Source organism: Hoplias malabaricus, chromosome 2, assembly GCF_029633855.1.
Source record: "Hoplias malabaricus isolate fHopMal1 chromosome 2, fHopMal1.hap1, whole genome shotgun sequence".
Classification (NCBI taxonomy): domain Eukaryota; kingdom Metazoa; phylum Chordata; class Actinopteri; order Characiformes; family Erythrinidae; genus Hoplias; species Hoplias malabaricus.
This window is the reverse complement of record NC_089801.1, coordinates 45,974,017-45,993,139: the sequence shown is the minus strand read 5'-3', so window position 1 is coordinate 45,993,139 and position 19,123 is coordinate 45,974,017. Positions and strand designations below refer to the sequence as shown.

The window sequence follows — 19,123 nt, the reverse complement described above, 5'->3', positions numbered from 1 at the left end:
TGAAGAGACAATTATAAGAGCCCAGAGAGCTACAGCCTCCAAATGATTACAGAGAGAGAGGGATGGTGGCGGGAGAAAAAAGAAAGAATAGAAACGAAAATCCCTGATATAGAGCCAATTCATTTCTCCCAAAAATGCCTCCAAGAGCTTATTCTAGAGACCTGGAGGGCAGGAGCAATCCGAGAAAAGAGCAAGAGAAAAAGGGAGAGGTGGGGAGTGATAAAAGAACCAAAGCACACAAAGCCACCACGTAAACGTTTCTCTTTTCTTTGTCCTTTCTTTTTTTGTCTGAAAATCGGTTCATTTGAATGTGAATTCATATCTGGTTTACTTTGTTATTATAAGTATATGATATCTTTATAATCATCTCAATAACAGTATGTGGTGTCTACTTTTTTTTTATATGTATAGACTGGGATTTGCATTTAACGACAGAATGGACCACCCCACACACACAGTACCTGCAGCTATGCGCGCGCACACACACACACACACACACACACACACACAGTAGGGAGTGTATGATGTGCAGTGTTTTTGACCCTCTTAATCCCAGTGGTCAGTGTGTCTGATAGAATTCAATTGATCAATCATGTCTGTGTGATGGCACCATTTCAGCAGGCTTATTGCTTTCACCTCCCTTCAAAAGACACACACACACACAATGCCTGCCAGTTACCAGGGTGGGCTTCTGTGCACCTGTCTTTCTGAAAATACTGTGTGAAAGCTGGTCATATCACTTTCATTTCTAAGAGCTGTGTGTTTTTACCAGACTAATTCTCATAGTTAACTCACATTTGAATAAACATGGTCAACATCACACTTTGACTAGAGGGCTACTACACCCTCTAGCATTGAGCTATGGAGCAATGGAACTTTCAAAAAATTTTCCAAAAATCACTAGGTGGGGTTGTAGCCTATACTCATAAGTGCTGACAAGTGCTGTCAGGTGCTATATTTTCAGTTTGAGGTGATATAGCCTCATTCATTAAAAATATATACACAATGGGTGGTGTTATGTACACATTATATGCTGATATATATTCAGTGGGTTGTGGTATATATATATTCATGAAAACATTAGTCCCGTTCTCTTCACCAGCTTCCTGTCTCTGCCAGGATTGAATACAACATTTCACATCTTACTCACCAGTGCATCTATGGCAAGGCCCCTTCCTACCTGAAACACCTGCTCATCCGACAAACCTCATCTTGATCTCTCTGCTCTACAATCTCAAATCACCTTCTACCACCAGAACTAAGCTCGGCACAATGGGTAACTGGGCCTTCTGCTCTGCTGCGCCTCGTCTATAGAATGCAATCCCTGACCATTTAAGAGCACCACAGATGACTGAGAATTTAAAAAAAGAAATCAAAACATATCTGTTTAGAAGAATATATGACTCACAAGTAACCTGCTGATGTTTTCATAAGCTCTTTTATTTGTTTGTCTTTTTCTAATGAAAATGTTTTACCATGTAGCATTTTCAAATGTAAAGTTTGTTATAAATAAAGTTTTTATATATATATAAGTGTGTGGTGTTATATATTCTGTGGGTGGAGTTATATATTCTGCTGCTAGTTTGCCACCCCTCCCAATATTCTTTTTCACTCTCTCACACACAGAGAATGTCTAGTAATGTGTGTGTGTGAGTGTGAGATCCTTGACAGATCAAAGTCTAAATGTCATGAAAAGACAGAGAAATCTCACTAGTATCATCTGTCACCTCTCTCTCTCTCTCTCTCTCTCTCTCTCTCCCTCCCTCCATCTGTTTCCCTTCTTTTCTTCTCCTCATCAAGACTCAGTGAATGAACTGAATTAAACAATCAGACAAAGCCACCAGTTGTAGAAATATCCGACTATTCCTCCACAACTCCTCTCCGCTCCTCTTTTTTTCACCCTTTCTTCTCTCTGGTCCTGTCTTCTTCTCATTTGTCTTCTTCTATCACATCCCTATTTATTTTCCTCTCCACATGATTCCTCTTTTCTTCACCCTTTACTCTCTTCTCTACTCTTAGATTTTTTCCCTCTTCTATTTTTATCTTCTCTCCTCTTTATTCCTCTCGCTTTTAAATCCTTCTTAATTTTTTCTCGTCTTTTTCTTATTCCTCTACCCCTACATAATTTTTTTCTGTCCTGTTTTCCCCTTTTTTCTCTTTGCTTCTTTTTATCTCTACTTACTCTCTCTCTCTCTCTCTCTCTCTCTCTCTCTCTCTCTCTCTCCTCCCTCTGTTTATAGTGAGTGGTCAGACACAATGGCCATGTTTCTGGAGGCCCCACAAGTCAAGTTCTCTCTTTCTACTCACTTCCCTTCTGCCTGAGCTAAGGTCAGGGGGTCACCACACATGCAGACACACACACACACACACACACACACACACACACACACACACACACACACACACACACACGGCAAACAAAATCTTATCCATCCCTTCATGTCCCCCCTTTTCTGAGCAGCTGCCCGTCACACCGGACTGCTCCACTGAACACACACACACACATACACCGTATAAACTACATGGAAGCTTGTACGCAGCTGCTCATCCAACTCTGCCTCTGAAATGAAGAGTATTACAAGGTAGATTTTCTCCAGCTTCTGGAAATCCATGGGTTTGCAGTCACATGTTTTTGTCAATGTAGGTGCCATACTGTGTCTGGTTTCAGCATGCAGCACTAATGCAAATGGATGGGAAAGATGGACATATTTATCTCATACAAAGCTCCTCTCCCTACACTGGAGAGAGTCTCACAGCACTCAGAAGCACCTCCATGTATACGAGGTAAATAATCTGATCTGGCTGTCCCTGCACTCTGAGAGTTGAACAGATTCTTGGAGGAATATATTTTATCTCAACTGTCTGCCTACATTATTCTTCTGGTTTGGCTTAAAATTTAATAAAGTAGGTCTCTTTGTCTGAATGTGTGAGTGACCTGTGAGAGAGGTGGAACAGAGACCCGGTACTGAAAGGGTTTTGAAGTAGCTCCATCAAAAAGGTTTCTGAAAACTGAGAACAAACAACCACCCACCAACCCCAAACACACACCCAAACACCCACCCACACCATACACACACATACACACACACACACACACACACACACACACACACACAAACACGCGCATACACACACAAACAAACTATATCACGCTGTCAGTGAATTTACCTCCTGTAGTTGCAGTATGTCAATTAAACACACAAATTCATTTCTCTCTCACACAAGTCCAGTGCTGCATTAATTAAACAGGAATACTTTATACTCTAATTGGTTCATATATTAAAGCCAGATGCTCTCTCTCTCTCTCGCTCTCTCTCTGTAGCTGTATCCATATCTGTGACACCGTGTGGTACAGTGTATAAGCCTTTGCTCTTCACCAGTTTTCTTAGGGTTAAATTGCTTTTTGTCATTTTATTAAGTATAAAATGAGAGAAGAATTTAATTTAACACAGGGTAGCCAAAGGAGATCTATTCTACCACTTCTCCATAAGTGAACACAATTCTGGAATCCAGTGTTAATTTTGGCAGCTGATTTTGATTTAGTCTTAGCCTTCTGACTAAAATGCAGTGTTAAATTTAGTTTTATTTTCGTTATTTAATACTTGTTTGTTTTAGTTAAGCTTTAGTTGATGAAATGTAAGAATATGTTAGTATCTAGATTTAGTAAAAAGAAAAATTAGTAATTCAATCATTTATTTATTCATTTTCTGTAACCGCTATCCAGTTCAGGGCTACAGTGGGTATGGTGCCTACTCTTGGATCACAGCCTGGAGGAGGTGCCAGGAAATTTTAGTCATGTATTTTTAAAACTTGTGATTTTTGTTTTTAAACCAGAAGTAACAGGTAATTTACGGGGCTTTCATATTATCGCTTAGTTTTTATTTGTTGATGAAAAGTGCAAAATATATTCCATCACAGATATCTTCTTCAAATTAATAGTTATTTATCATTTTTCATAATTTCTCATTTATGTTGTGAAATTTTGGTCATTAGTGAATTTGTTTTTATCATATGAACACTGCTGGGTCCGTTATAAAACATCTGTGACCTGCTTTGGTCAAAATGGTCAAAGGGATCAAACCTCTGTTCAGAAAGACCCGTTTCAATGACGAGCCACCCGCAGTTCACCATCAAATCATGTTTTTCAGCTGTTTCTGCTTGGTACTTTCTTATTTGTTCTGGTTTTCTCTGTTGATTGTGTTTGTCGTTCCCTTGTCAGGGCACATATCAGGGATTCTACACAGAGTTCAAATTAAGCATATGTACATTAGTCTATGTTCATTTAAAAATGCTCCTGTATGAATTTGATTGCCAGATCATCTGAATACAAAGTCATAAAGGAGTTAATATATGAATCACGCCTTAAATAAGTTATCACTTATATGCATTGCAATAATGGGTCATGTGTCTAGTAAAAATATTCTTAAAGGCAAACTAGGTTAGATTTGGTATTTTGCTCCTGGGCTCCCCCTACAACTGCTGACTGTACTTCACTTTTTCAGCACTGTCCTGAAATCAAAGTAGGGGGTGTCCTACCCTCCTTCAAAAGTTACTTAGTGCAATTTCTGCAGGGCTGTGCCTTGTCTTCTCACCATTAGGCTATCTGTGTTTCAGATAAACTTTCTGAGGCTTTGAGAGTGTTTTAAAACTGAAAAGTATAAAAGTTAAAATGTTTATAATATTTTATTATTTTCTATATTTTTCTTCTGTTACACTTCAGTGGGTGGGGTCTCACATCGCTAACAAGTTTTACTATGGCACTAACCTGATTATCTTTGTACTGCATTGAAAAAGACATTTCAGTATTGTGTAATTATCACTGTGTGTATGTGTGTGTGCTGTGTGTGGGAGGTGTGTGTGTGCATCTGGTGATGCCTGGTATACAGCAGGGGTCTGACCATAGATGGCTTTTTAATGTACACGTGCTCACACATGCACACACACACACCCACACACACACACAGAGAGAGAGAGAGAGAGAGAGAGAGAGAGAGAGGGAGCCTCTGCTGGATTGAGATGTTTATCTAAGATGTGCCAGCGGTGTCCAATCCCCCAACCCTGATGCATCTGTCAATGTTCAGCCACTTCCATCTGTGCGATTTGTGTTTGTAGGTGTGTGTGTGTGTGTGTCTGTGTGTGTGTGGAGACTTCTAGCTGTTATGCATTGGAATGCGGAGGGTAAATAAAAGCAGTAAGTGAAGAATTTCCCTGTTAATTGCTTCCAGTGGACAGTGTTGTCTCATCACTGTTGTGGCTTACGTTCAAATATCAGCCTCTGCTTTTGTTCCAGAGTGCACACTTAGAAGAGTCTTAGAAGATGGTTGCATGCTCTGCTTCTTGACACCCTATCAGTCATCCATCCATTCATTTATATTCTGTAACTGCATCATCCTGTTCAGCGGTGTGTCCAGAGCCCACTTGGAATTGCTTGGTGTAAGCAAGCAACACACACTGAACAAGGTACCAGTCCAGTTCAGGGCATCACAAACACTCACCCAATCACTCAAACCTGTGGACAATTCCACACACTCACACAGTTATTCACACGTTCACACCTTTGGACAATTTCAAACACTCAACCAGTCACTCACAACTGTGGACAATGTCATTCAGCCTACCAACATATGTCTTTGTACATTTGTGTTAGGTATTCTGAGCACCCAGGGGAAACCCACACAGACACAGAGAAAACACACCACACTCCTCATTGCACTAAGTAATGTGTAGTTTTTTGCAGTAAACATACACACACACACACAAACAAGCACACATATCGAATTTCCCTTACTTTCATCTCTCTTCCTCTTGCTAGCGTCGGCTGCTGAGCTAATTCCCAGAATTCCGCTGATGGAGTAGGATGAGCCTGCAGCATCGCTGGTTACCGCTGAGACCTGGGTGACGGCCACTGTGGAGACTGACAGGTCAGAGAGATTGTTACTGACACTTGTGCAGACCATACCTAACCCACTCTGACACAGAATTCATAACAAAAATTATATAGTATTCGAGTTAAGAGCCTGTACCAGAGGTCTGTAAATCCAGACTCAAAAGTCTATGTTCCAGATCAAGATTTTACGTTGGCCAGCTTATATGACACTAACTGGCCAATCAGGTGCATTAACAGTTGCAGTTATAAGCTGCTTCACAGTTCTGTGCTTATTCCTAATTCAAACATTAGACTAGTGTTTGAGTCTGTAGTACATACTATATTCACAAGTGTCAAAGTTGAGTATACTAAAACATCCAGTGCTCAAAAAGTGCCCTACGCCCTTATAACCTATATAAATGGTATTATTATCTGAGATACAGTGCTCTATTTTAGTGCAGAAACATAACTGTCCATTACACAGTGTGGAGGAACATATTTAAGTTTCAAACTTTGGAAAGAAAAGGTGGACAACGTTGTAGCTGCAGCTTGGTATTACATGTGTTGTCATAGCAACAGTTCATCATGTCTTGTTACTAAGAGATATGGTAATATGGTAATATTTTATTATGTAGTGAACAGGCAACCATTTCGGACACAGGATATAATTTTGTATCCATACTGCTCTTTGTCTATACACTGCTCTTTGTTTGTTTTACCACTCTGTCGACCAGACAAGGAGTGGTTGCCATAGCCGCAGATCAGATATGGATCAGATATCAATACCACATATGAAAGTGGTCCAAATCTCATATGAAAAAGACAGATTTAGTGGGATTTTTGCTATTCACACAGAAACAGAAAATTCTGTGTCACATATGAAGAATCAGATTGGACTTGGGCCACTTTTACGTGCTGTGTGAATGTAGCCTTGATTCTTCTTAAACTGAGCTGATTTTAATTGAACTAATTTCAGTATGGAACTGTGGGGACTGAGAAGTGAAGGGTACATTTTTAATCAAACTCACATTGTGAGTTTACACCAAACTTTTCCAGGATATTTACATACAGTAGCTTTTTCTTCTGAACCCTCTGATTGGTTACCACCTTCATGAGACATGTGCGATAGCCTTGATAATCTTTTCCTGATCCTTTGTACAGCAGCAAGTGGACAACTGACACTTGATCCTGACCGAGCAGGACAGCTAAGCACTTGCGGCTAGCACTAAACCTCCATCATGTTGTCAGCTGTTGATGTGCTGTTGCTTTCACACTTCGAAGCTTTGTGTTTATTTTTTATTTTTTGCTTGCCAAAAGCCCCTTTCAGAAAAGCAGGCTGTCAGTATGTTTTGTGCACATGGGGATAAGACGCTAACGTGCTAGCGGCTTTTCGACCTGCTAGTGCTCAGCCAGGGGGTGTTCAGGCTTCTTCCTGTCAGCCCTTCAGCAGTGCTCCCTATGCCTTATCTCACTTCCTGTCAGCTGATGTTCAGCTTGAGTGACAGTACGGTGGCCCTCGGGGGACGCTAAGGTGCGAACGACGCAGCTAATCCAGACTCCCACCAGACTGAGCTAAAAACTGAGCAGTGGGAGTGTGTGTGTGTGTGTGTGTGTGTGTGTGTGTGTGTGAGAGAGAGAGAGAGAGAGAGAGAGAGAGAGAGAGAGAGAGAGAGAGAGAGAGAGAGTGAGAGAGAAAGCTAAACAGAGTGAGGGAGAAAAAGAGAAACAAATCAGTTGGTGAAGAGATAAAAGACCTTTTTTCTCGCCCATTCACACTCGTTTGCTAACGTAATGAATGCATATCCCTCCCGTTTTTTCCTCTTGATTTATCATTTCAATTATCTGCTTTCCTCCTTCTTTCTCTCCGTGTTGTTTTCTCTTTTTTTCAGCCAGACGCGGAGCAAGCTCTCTATATTCAAAAATCCCTAAATTTCAATTTTCCGCCTGAGTATGAGAGCGATTTATCATCATGATCAGGAGTCGGTGCCGCAGTGGCGTGCGAGGGGGGGGAAATTAATTTAGATTAAACGGCGATGTGTGATGATGAAGATTACTGACAGAGAGACAGAGGTGGATCTGTGAGGTGTGGAGTGGAGTTGCACCTTCACGCCTCCGGCTGATCTCTGAGCAGGGCTTTATACAGCTTATGAGGTGTAAAATAAATTAAGGGAGAAAACTCTGGATTTAGTAAGTAAGACACAAATAGAAATAATAGTAAGTTCTTAGACACTTAATGCAGATTTATGCTTCTTCATAGCTTGCGCAAGTGCCCTACACCATTGTGAGCATTATACATGTGCAGTGGTGTATCTGCCTCACTCAGTGGTTACACCACTAAAACACTAGGGCTGAATTTCAAACATGTTCCTCTAACCTGTGTAAGACACAACTGGTGCTTTTCCATTGCATGGTACCTACAAAACTCTACTCAACTCTGCTTTTTACTTTTCCATTAGGCAAATTTGGTATCTGCAACTTGGTATTATGGTTGGTTATTTTACTGCACAGCACGCTGGCTGACACTTGTTGTCTTTTAAATGTGCTATATAAATAAAGTGGTCTTGCCTTATTTTTTCATAACCCCTGACTCTTGGTTCCAAGCAGATGACGGAGCTGGGTTCAGTCCCAAACAACAATAAAAACATGCAAATACACGATGAGTAAACGATGCTTAAATTTTCTGCTGCCAATGTTGTGGTTCCCAAAGCCCACATTTCCCATTAGAGACAGTGTTTTGCCACATTACACTCTTATAGCAACATAATAATGATGCTATATTGTCAGAAAAATGTAGTGTACCTCTTGCTGTCACCATATTCTATGATAACTGTAGATTTTTAAGTTTGTTGGTTTATTGTGCCCTATTTCATTTCCATGACACAGAGGGCTAGAGAAAACACAACAGACAGACTTAACATGACACAGGGAATGACTGAGACAGACAGACCAGACTTGGTAACGTGACACTGCAACAATGGAAAAGGACCAACATGACTTGGGGAGAGAAACGAAACAACATGACTAGGAAACGAAACGACTTGACTAGGAGTGGGAAAGAAACAACATGACATGAATAGGAAACAAAACAAAACGACTAGCAAACAAAACGACTTGACTTGGAGTAGGAGAGAAACAACACGACATGACTAGGAATGAGAAAGAATCAACACGAATGACCGATACACGGAAGTGACACAAGGGAGCTTAAATACATGAACAGACGAGACACACCTGAAACAGATAACGAGGACGGCGGACAAGGAGGCGGAACAAAGGCGGGACATGGGCGGAGACAAGGACAACAACAAACAGAGCCATGTGCTGAGAGAGCACATGGCGGGGAAAACAGACACGACAGGACGAGGGCGTGACACTTCTCCAGAAGGAGAGGTGAATATTTGTTGTTATTTTAATTATAGAACTGTCAAATATTAAGTCAAATTATAGAAAGTGTCAAAAAAAAAAAAAAAAAACATAATAAAAGTCCTGGAGATGAAATGGGGTGTATGAAATCAACACAATTTAAAAATCTACAATTTTAATACAATAAGGCACAATTATGTTCCCTAATTAAAGGTACAAATATATACCCTTGAGGGTACCACCACAGAAACAACAAAAGGTACCATCAAAGTGACAAATTTTCTGACAGTACAGTGTTGCAGTCAAAGCTCCAAAGTCCTGGGGCTGTGGGTTCAAATCCCGCTCCAGGTGACTGTTTGTGGTGTGTTCTCTCCATGTCTGCGTAGGTTTCTTCTGGGTGCTCCGGTTTCCTCCAAAAACACACATTGGTAGATGGATTGGCTGCTCAAAAGTGTCCCTAGGTGTGAGTGAATGGAGGACTGGCACTCCCTCCAGGGTGTGTTTCCGGCGTGCAGCCAGAATTGGATAGGCAGTTACAGACAATGACTGAATGTATAAATGAATAAATCAGTCAAAGAACACTGTTTAGTGCCTTTATTTTTAAGAGTGTACCCGATTTATTTTGTGGGGTGTGGTGGAGCTGTGGTAGTGGACAACAAACCATGTACCAAATAGATTTGTGTGGTGTAGGTACCATGCAGTGGAAAAGCGACAGTACAAATACAACTCTATTCCAACTTTATTCCTGCCTGGTTCCCACGCCTTGTAGCAAGTTTTTTCAGAAAGCATCTATGTGTTTCCTCTTGGTCCACTTTTTTTATTCATTCTGCGATGTCCAAACCAATGTCTGAGGCAATCTCTCACCATGAATTTACTGCTCTCTGCAATCTCTGTTGTGCCAACTTCTTTGGTTAATCTCTCCTCAAATTAACTGTTCATCTGACTGCAGACCAATCAAGGCACGTAATTATATTTGTGGGGAGGTACTGTCAGTTTATGGCATAGGTTATGTTGGACCTATGTGTTGTTTAATATATTGATTTGACACAGATGAATAAATTGGCCTTTACCTTATGAGCTCATCTGTAAAATATGTCTCAATGCCAACAAATCCACGCAGCAATGTTTTGATATCTAGTGTAAATCCTTCCCAGAAGACTGCAGTACAGAAAAGACAAACTCCCTACTGATAATCTTTATTGGAGAAGAGATAAGTGATAAGTTTATGCAGAGGGCGTATAGTGGACATCCACTTTGTAAGACTATAAGGCTACAGAGGAGTGTTAGAGTGCTTTGAAGGGAGTGGCTTACCTAAATTGTGGGCGGAGACATTTCCTGATTGGCCTGGTGGCTGCTGGACTTTAGTGCGGATGATCCTACAGTAGAAAAAGAGGAAACAGACATCATATGCGCGCACGCGCATGCGTGTGTGTGTGTGTGTGTGTGTGTGTGTGTGTGTGTGTGTGTGTGTGAAGTGGCTGACATGGCTGCACAGCCTCACACTTGCTGCATGGTTGCTCAAGCAAAGCGCTCTCTCTCTCTCTCTCTCTCTCTCTCTCTCTCTCTCTCTCTCTCTCTCTCTCTCTCTCTCTCTCTCTCTCTCTCTCTCTGTCATTGTACACATGGTGTTAAACCAGAGAGCTAGACTCATGAATATGTGCAGCTCTCTGTTCCATCTATTTCTCACTCCGTCCTGTCCACTCCGCTCTTCTCTTCTCCTTTCCACACTTCTCAAATCACTCTTTCATTGCATCTATACCACACAAACTAATGCATGGTGAAATGTGATTTTGCTATTTAACTAAGTTAAAGCTATGGTCATCTTACCACAGCTTCATAATATGGAATTAAATTAGGACTATATATTATGAGCTTTGCTTTACACGTTTATGTTTTAGTCACATGCAATCTTTAAAATCAAGTGGAATCACTAATGGTTCAGTAGATATTTCCTTCAAGAAAAATAAAAAGAATCCTTGGAAATTTCCAAAGCCTCAGCTTCAAACAACAACTGATACAAATGAAAGGCCTATTTATAGAACTGTACACTCTAAATTGACCACTTTGTCCTCCAAGTGTGGTCAAACATGTTAGTACAGTATCTGACACATCCAGGCCAATAGGTGTCAGAATATTATGTGTTACATCATGCGAAGAAAAAATGTATACATACACAAACGCACACACACACACACACACACACACACACACATGTACCTGTTGATTGAGCTGACGCTGGGCACGCTGTCATTATCACACACTCTCTCTGCCAGTAGTCGGTCTCGTATCTCCCAGGCAAACATGGTGGGGTTTTGGCGTTTGTAATCAGCGATTTTGTCGACGACTTTGGGTGTAGCAACCTTTGGTTTGGATCCTCCGATCACCCCCGGCCTGATACTGCCCGTCTCATAGTACCTGCCCATCAGAAACAAGGGATAGACATGGATTGGGATCATTATTAAAAAATTGATTATTTCTATTATTATTCATTTAAAATGATTATGAATAGTTGCAGGAACCGCATAATGGTGAAATATAATTCTAGAATCGACAATGATTCAATTCCTGGTGAAATCTGATGTGGTGAATCATTTCCAAGGAATCGTATTCATTTAAAACTGGGATTTAAATTGAGATAGCTCATAAAGAACAAAGAATAAAAAGGCTGAAGGAAAATACACCGAAATCATATGTGCATTTGAATGACTTCATTCAAATTATAAATAAATATGTATGGCATGTGTCAGAAACCCACACACATACACACACCAGATAGCAAGCTAATGGCTAATAGCTATATATAGCTAGTTTGCAAGTCTATTATTTGGCTAATAAAATCCCAGACACACATGTAAATAACAATATGTCCCATGTGTATGTCCCCAATATCTCTTATATATCCAGCGTGGATCAGGCACAGCAGCTGGAGTTTTAAAGCCCTCAGTATCACTGCTGGGCTTGGAATACTTCACCAACAAAAAATATCCAGCCAACAGCATCCTGTGTCAAATAACGAAGGACAAGAGGAACACCAACACAAACTGTGCAGCAACAGATGTGGTAATGTCTCTGACTTTCCATCTACAGCAACTTCTTGATCTGATCCAGTCTTACCAGCAAAACAAACACACCAGCAGCACTGAGAATGATCCACAACCCAAACCATACTTGCTCTGTGGTGGTACTGCGGGGGTCCTGACCAAGTGTTCCTAATCCAGTGATCTTTTAGTGTATATATTTATATATAAACCTTGTGCTAAAACCCAACATCATGGCCTCCTCTAAGTAACTGTCTTAAATCAGTGTCCAAAAGTCAGTGCAAGGCTATAGCCCAGTTTTCTCAGTGTGCAGCAGAATGTTCTTAAGAAAGGCTAGTTCAGGGGAACGGTGGAGGTCACGATTAGATCTAGAAGACACAAATAATGCCCAGTGCGATGGTAATATGCAAATCAAACACCTGTATTCCAGCCAAGAACTTGAGTTCTTGAAGTAAGTTTTAGTTGAGGCAGGAGTGATGCTGCATGGCTCTGTTTTCATTGTGCAACTTAGTTTTACAAACATAAATGTTCTTAAAAAAAGAAACTTTACCTACAACCTTATCACAAAGCCCAGCGTATGATAAATGCCACAGAACATCACCACAAGCCAGATGAAAAGTTTTGGAAACAGGTGTTGTGAAAAATATGTTAGTGGACAAAAAAGGAACTGCATTGTTTTTTTAAACTGCAAAGCATAGGGGTGGATGTGTCATGTTTTGAAGCTGTGTTGCCACCAAAAGCATTGGGAATATTGCAAGGGTGGAGGGAGGAACAGACCAGCAAATCCTGGAAACAAGGCACTTAGCAACGTGTGTTTTTGGACCATGGGAGGAAACCAGAGCACCCGGAGGAAACCCATGAGGACACTGAGTGCATACCACGGTTATCACAGGCAGCCACACAGAGCGGTGCTTGAACCCACAACTTCAGGACACTGGAACTGTGTGACAGGGACAGTACCTGTTGCACTACGGTGCCATCCAGGCAGTAACTCATTTTCCCTAAATGATTCCGTTAGTGTAACTGTAAATGTAAGAGTAAAAGGCTGTGGCTTAGGGCATGACTACTGAATTAATTTATAATCCAAGACAATTATTATAAGACAGATATTTTTTATAAGACAGATATTTTGAAAATTGATAAGCAAATTAGGACAATTGGTTATGTGCAATTATTTTTAATCTATGATCATTTATGTATTAATTCCATAAAAATGTAGTATCAGATTTAAGTCCCATGTGTATTTTATGTAAGCACGTATGGTTTGATTTCATGGAGAGGTTTTAAGTCTAGTCCACAGTAAGAAAAATGCAATTTGGGCAATTTGCGACTTAATCCCTGTTTGGAAAACCAAACTCAATGAACGCTACCCTCCTTCAGGGTTTTCTACCCTCCTCCAAAAGTTACATAGTGCATTTTCTGGAGTGCTGAGCCAAGAGTAGTAACGACATAGGCTCTCTTCTGCTTATTATCACAGTGATTTTGAAGCTATAATTTGAAGGTACAATATTACATAGTGTTGCTTTAATAGAAAATTTTGACATCACATATTTATATATGTATGTTTTGTAAATAAATGTATGTAAAAATAATAATGTATCAAATACGTATTGAATGTGTATCTAATTGTAAACATAACCACAAACCGGTTTCCCAGTTGTAAGGGAAGTAGTGCCTCCTCAGGGTCTTCCTAAAGCACGCAGAAATCCCCCTAGGTACACAAACCTAAAAATCACATACGTAATCAAGATATACAGAAAAGTGCACAGCCGGCATTAACAGTGAGCATGTAAATGGGGATTACCAGCTTCACACACACATACACACACAGGTTATGAAGCAGGGGTCTGTCCCTGCAGTCTAAACATAAAAACACAAGAAAGCTTAATAGGCAGCTGTGAAAATCCCACATTAACGAGAGGGCATGGATATTCATACACTTTATTTACTCTAGCCGCCAACATATTATTAAACATATGTGTGTGTGTGTGTGTGTGTGTGTGTGTGTTAATTTCCTCTCTGGCTCTGCGGCTCCCAGGCACGGAAACACACACACACACACACACACACAGAGCTGTAACGCTTCAGTGAGTTGGACTGGGGGGCTTGAGGGGGTAGAGCAGCACAGAACAATGGCAAACACATTTTTTTGATATAGCTAAAGGCTCCAGCACTAATCCAACACCTTCATCCATTCAAATCCTTCCTCACTCACCCCTCTCTCTCTCTCTCTCTCTCTCTCTCTCTCTCTCTCTCTCTCTCTCTCTCTCCCTCTCCCTCCCTCCCTCCCTCTTTCTCTCTCTCTCTCTCTCTCTCTCTCTCTCTCCCTCTCTCTTCTTCTCTTCTTTCTTTCTTCTTCCTAGTCTTTTCTTTACAAATCATTTCGTTTCAAATCACTCAGACTAAATCTTTCACCCATTCTCATATCCTCTCTCTCTCTCTCTCTCTCTCTCTCTCTCTCTCTTTCTCTCTCTCTCTCCATCTTTTTCTTTTCTTTCTTCTCTTTTTCACATACCCTTTCTTCTTTTTCTTCTCCCTATTCTACTTCACTCACTACTTCTCTCTCTCTCTCTCTCTCTCTCATTTCCCATTGTTTCTTATACTTCTCCTTTTTCTTTCTCTCTTTCTCTCTCTCCCTCCCTTTGTTCCCTTTTTCTTGTACCCTCTCTCTCCTTTTTCTTTTTTCCTATTGTGCTCTGTTATTTCCATCCTGATTGATACTTTTCTTTTGTTTCTTTCATCTTCCTATTCTCTCTCTCTCTTTTCACTATCTGTTCTTGTTCTTGATCTTCTACATCTCACCTTCATTGCCTTAAACTCATTCTTTATCTTCCTCCTTTTTTCTATCACCCCCTCTCTCTCTACCGCTTTCTCTTTTGTTTTCTCTGTCCCTCTTTTGCTTTCAATCAGTGTGTTTCACATCACTTTTGCTCAAAGTCTCACAGTCCATCTCTCTATCTCTCTTTTTCTCCCTCCATACTCTCTCTCTCTCTCTCTCTCTCTCTCTCTCTCTCTCTCAGCAGATGTATGCCAGCGCTTTCATTCTGATGCAAATAGAAAAATGTGATGAATCTTTTTCTTTTGTGATGGAGGAGCGAGAGAAAGGAGGGCTTTGACTCCATTGGCTTCCATTTGAAGAGAGAGAGAGAGAGAAAGAGAGAGTTCTTGAATTTCAAACTTGGTTGCCACAAAAAAAAAAAAAGCGGGAAGCGCTGAGTCAGCCGAGCGCGGAAACATTGTTCCTTCTGCAAATATATGTCAGGACGATTTGGAAGGGGTTCTGGGGTCCAGTTCACACTGCAGGGGGATTATTAGGTTTAATTTGGACTTTGTGTCATCATTTGAAAAGCATGCTTCTCATTAAAGTGATGGGTTACAGAGCCGAGTCGCCTTTAAAGAAACACTGGGTGAGATTTGGTATTTTTTGCTCCTGGGCTCCCACTACAGTTTACACAGTGTTTAATTCATTTTTACAGTCTCCTACCCTATGTCAAATATGACATATAGTGCAGTTTCTGCAGTGATGTGCCTGGAGTAGCAACCACAGAGGCTCTGTTCTCCCTATTACAGCTCAGTGGAGCACTGCAATGACTTTTGTGGAAATTTTAAGGTAAGCGTACTACCTACTGTTCCTTTATCTGACCTTTCCCTGCTTTTCAGAGCCTGAGTTGCAGTGAAAAGCAAGCTGAAATTCTACTTTCCTGAAATTTCTGTATGTACAATGATGACCATAGCCTCCTTTAAAAGGTCCTTTGGATTTGATGTCATCACTGTGCACCAGTAGGTGCACCCCCTCATTACACTACACTACATGTGATTTTATGTTCCATGAAAAATGCTCTCATAAGAACTAGATTTCTCTAAGCTTTTCTATGGACAGAATGCCTCGACACCCTAGAAACCTCCACTACAGTCTTCAAGAATTGGGGGTTCCTTCTGCTCACTCTTGGAGCCATCTACATGTTCTAGAATGTCCCATGTTCCAGACCATTGTACATTCACTCTACGTCCATCATTCTCCATTCATACACTGCTCTATGTTTGTATTCTGTAAACAGGGCATACCGATGTGAATGAAAACCAGAGTGCATGTCTTAGTAAAGGAAGTTATGTGCATCTTTTACACAGTGATAGAAAACACAGTAGCATCCAGAAAGCTCTTTTTTTCTATCAGCTTACCCTTAACCAAGCAAGGGCAGCCAGTAGTGATTTGATCAATTCTGAAACAGCTTGACAAACAAAAAGCAAAAATTAGCTTTGACATATTAAAAGAACATTCATATAGGATTAATATCGCATGAACAAGCCTTACCTGCCCAATATCTTGCTGACGCAGCCGTGGCTGACCCGGAGCTGGCGGGAAATGTCGCATGGGCGCACTCCCTGATGGGCCAGCTCCACTATTCTCTGTCTGACCACATCCGGCAAGGGCCGCCCATTCACAAACACCCCACCTAACTGATTCACCCCTCCATGCCCTATAGAGAGAGAGAGAGGGTGAGAGAAGTAATGAAAGAAAGAAATTGAGAATGATAATTACAAGAAAACTCTGAAATTGCAAGACAAAAATTAAAGTTGGCTTTGATTGGTTGATGTTTTCATGAGCTGTGTGGTTTGTTCTGACAGCAATGTTATTATTCTGACAACAAGGTTAATTTGCTACAAGTGGCCAGTAAGATAAATTTACAACATATCTATTGAAAAGGGGTATACAATAGGGGTGTACCGATATAGGAATTCTGGGCCAATGCCGATAACCAATATTATACATGTACATATCTGCCTATGTTGATACTGATGCCGATATACATGTTCAGCTTTCTGTATAAATTGCAGAAATATAAGACACCTGGGGTTAGCATTATTTACAAAAGTAACATTTATTTGTATATCATTTTAGGTTTCAGTTAACAGTATACAAAAAATAAAAAGAAAGGTATCTCCTGAGAAAATTGTTGGCCATGTTTATTTAGATAACTGTTCCTTTCACAGCCTAGTAGACATTTTACTATTTTACTGAACAATTCTGTAATGAAAGCACTTTCAGAGCTGCCTTTGTGCTTCTACACACTGTCAGTGGGGGAACAATCTGAGCCTATTTTTTTTCATCACTCTATTTAATTTAATTTTATTTTCTTAGAACAAACTCGGTCATCTTCTAGCATAAAATAAATGTGTCAGCAATTACATGTTTGAAATATTGGCCAATACGAAGCATTGTTACGCCAATAATCTTTAAAAAAGCAACTATCTGCCGATAGAAATATAATTAATAATATATACAAATATAATTCTGATATCATTGTGCATCACTGGTATACAGACATACATTGATTGTACAGTGAAGTTGACAATGACAACTCTTTCTCTGTAAAGCACTTTGAGCTTAATTTTGTATGAAAGGTGGTATTATGGAATAAGTGTTAACAGTGATTAGTTTCAAATTACAGAAGAACATAATTAATAAACAGGAAAATAGAGATTGTCAGCAAAAATGTACCACAATTCTGCTGTTCTAGCCACTGATGCTTCATCGTGGCCCTTCGTTTTGTTGGCTCGGTGGCCAGTGGAAAATATTCTATCCCTTTGTGAGTCTGTCTTTGACCTGAAGGTCACACAAATGCATTCTCCTCTTTGCTTCACTCATAAAACATGCCCCTAGTGGCAATGTCGTGAATTACACATGACCTACTGATACTCAGAGACTTGTGAGTGGCATAGTCAGTATTTCTATGTGTGTGTAGCCATTCAATATTTCCTTCCCATTGGAGTGATTGTGTGAACTGTACTGAAGAAATCAGACATATAGTCGTTGTCTTAGGCCGAATAAAAGCTGTTGGCTTCACAACGTTCACATTCATCTGCGGCATATCATTTTTGTTATCATTTTCCACAATGCTTTTGATATCCAAGCCCACAACATTTCTCTAGTCATTTTATATGCACAACATTGCCCTCAGACCAAGGTATTTACCCTACTATAAAAGCTTTGGCAGCATTAGATGCAAGTGGAAAATATAGCAGGACCTAAGATCATATCCTTTTTAGTCATTTTACAATGTAGTTATTGTCAAGTTGGAAATCCCTTATTTGTTGTTGCCCCTTATCCTCCTCCACCCTTTTTAAAATAGTGTTTAATGCTGTTTATACCTGTCTGATAGCATTATGTCCATGTCACGGAGTATTAAGATGCTGTATACAGCTCCCACCATGAATCTGAGGCATTATGTTATCAGTGTTTTCCTTGTTACATTTACTTCTGCGTGTGTGTGTTTGTGTGTGTGTGTGTGTGTGTGTGTGTGTGTGTGTGTGTGTGTGTGTATGTGTGTGTTAAATACTGCCATGCTGTAATCCAGTTACTCTGTCATATTAACATACTGATTGCTTCAGAGGGGAACATACACACACGCACACACACATACACACATACACACACACATACACACATACACACACACACACAAACACTGTGGTGTATGTGCTAATCCAGCCTAGAGGGATAATAGTTCTTAAACACAGCCCAGTAGGTTCTATCAAACCCAGCACACGACACAAAACACATCACTTTAGTGACAGTAGGACACACCTCTCCTTCAATCTGACCCCCTTCCTGCTTGTAAAGATTGGATGCTGTAAAATACACAGTCCAGATATGAACTTATAAAACATCTGGGAAATATGAACCTCAAGATATGCTGGGTTAAATTCAGGGTGTATGTTTGTGCATAGATTTTTGAGTTGTGTGTGAAATTTATAAACCAGCGTTGTGAAAGAGCTCTACTGTACGTAAGTAGCAACGGTGTGCTAGTTAATGCCACACTAATAAAAATTATGTGGTTATTTAAGTTTATTTACT

The 19,123-nt window shown here is 40.3% G+C and overlaps 1 protein-coding gene across 4 annotated transcripts in view; it reads right to left on the bottom strand.

Moving 5' to 3' along the window:
- The window catches only part of pax5 (paired box 5), a 77,054-nt gene that overhangs the window by 38,435 nt on the left and 19,496 nt on the right, over positions 1–19,123 (bottom strand). For all 4 annotated transcript variants that reach the window (XM_066658477.1, XM_066658488.1, XM_066658484.1 and 1 more), the window contains 4 exons: positions 16,580–16,745; positions 11,447–11,644; positions 10,541–10,605; positions 5,789–5,914 (listed from right to left, as the gene is read on the bottom strand). In XM_066658477.1, coding sequence (XP_066514574.1) covers positions 5,789–5,914; positions 10,541–10,605; positions 11,447–11,644; positions 16,580–16,745 — 555 coding nt within the window. The remainder of the gene's footprint in view (positions 1–5,788; positions 5,915–10,540; positions 10,606–11,446; positions 11,645–16,579; positions 16,746–19,123) is intronic.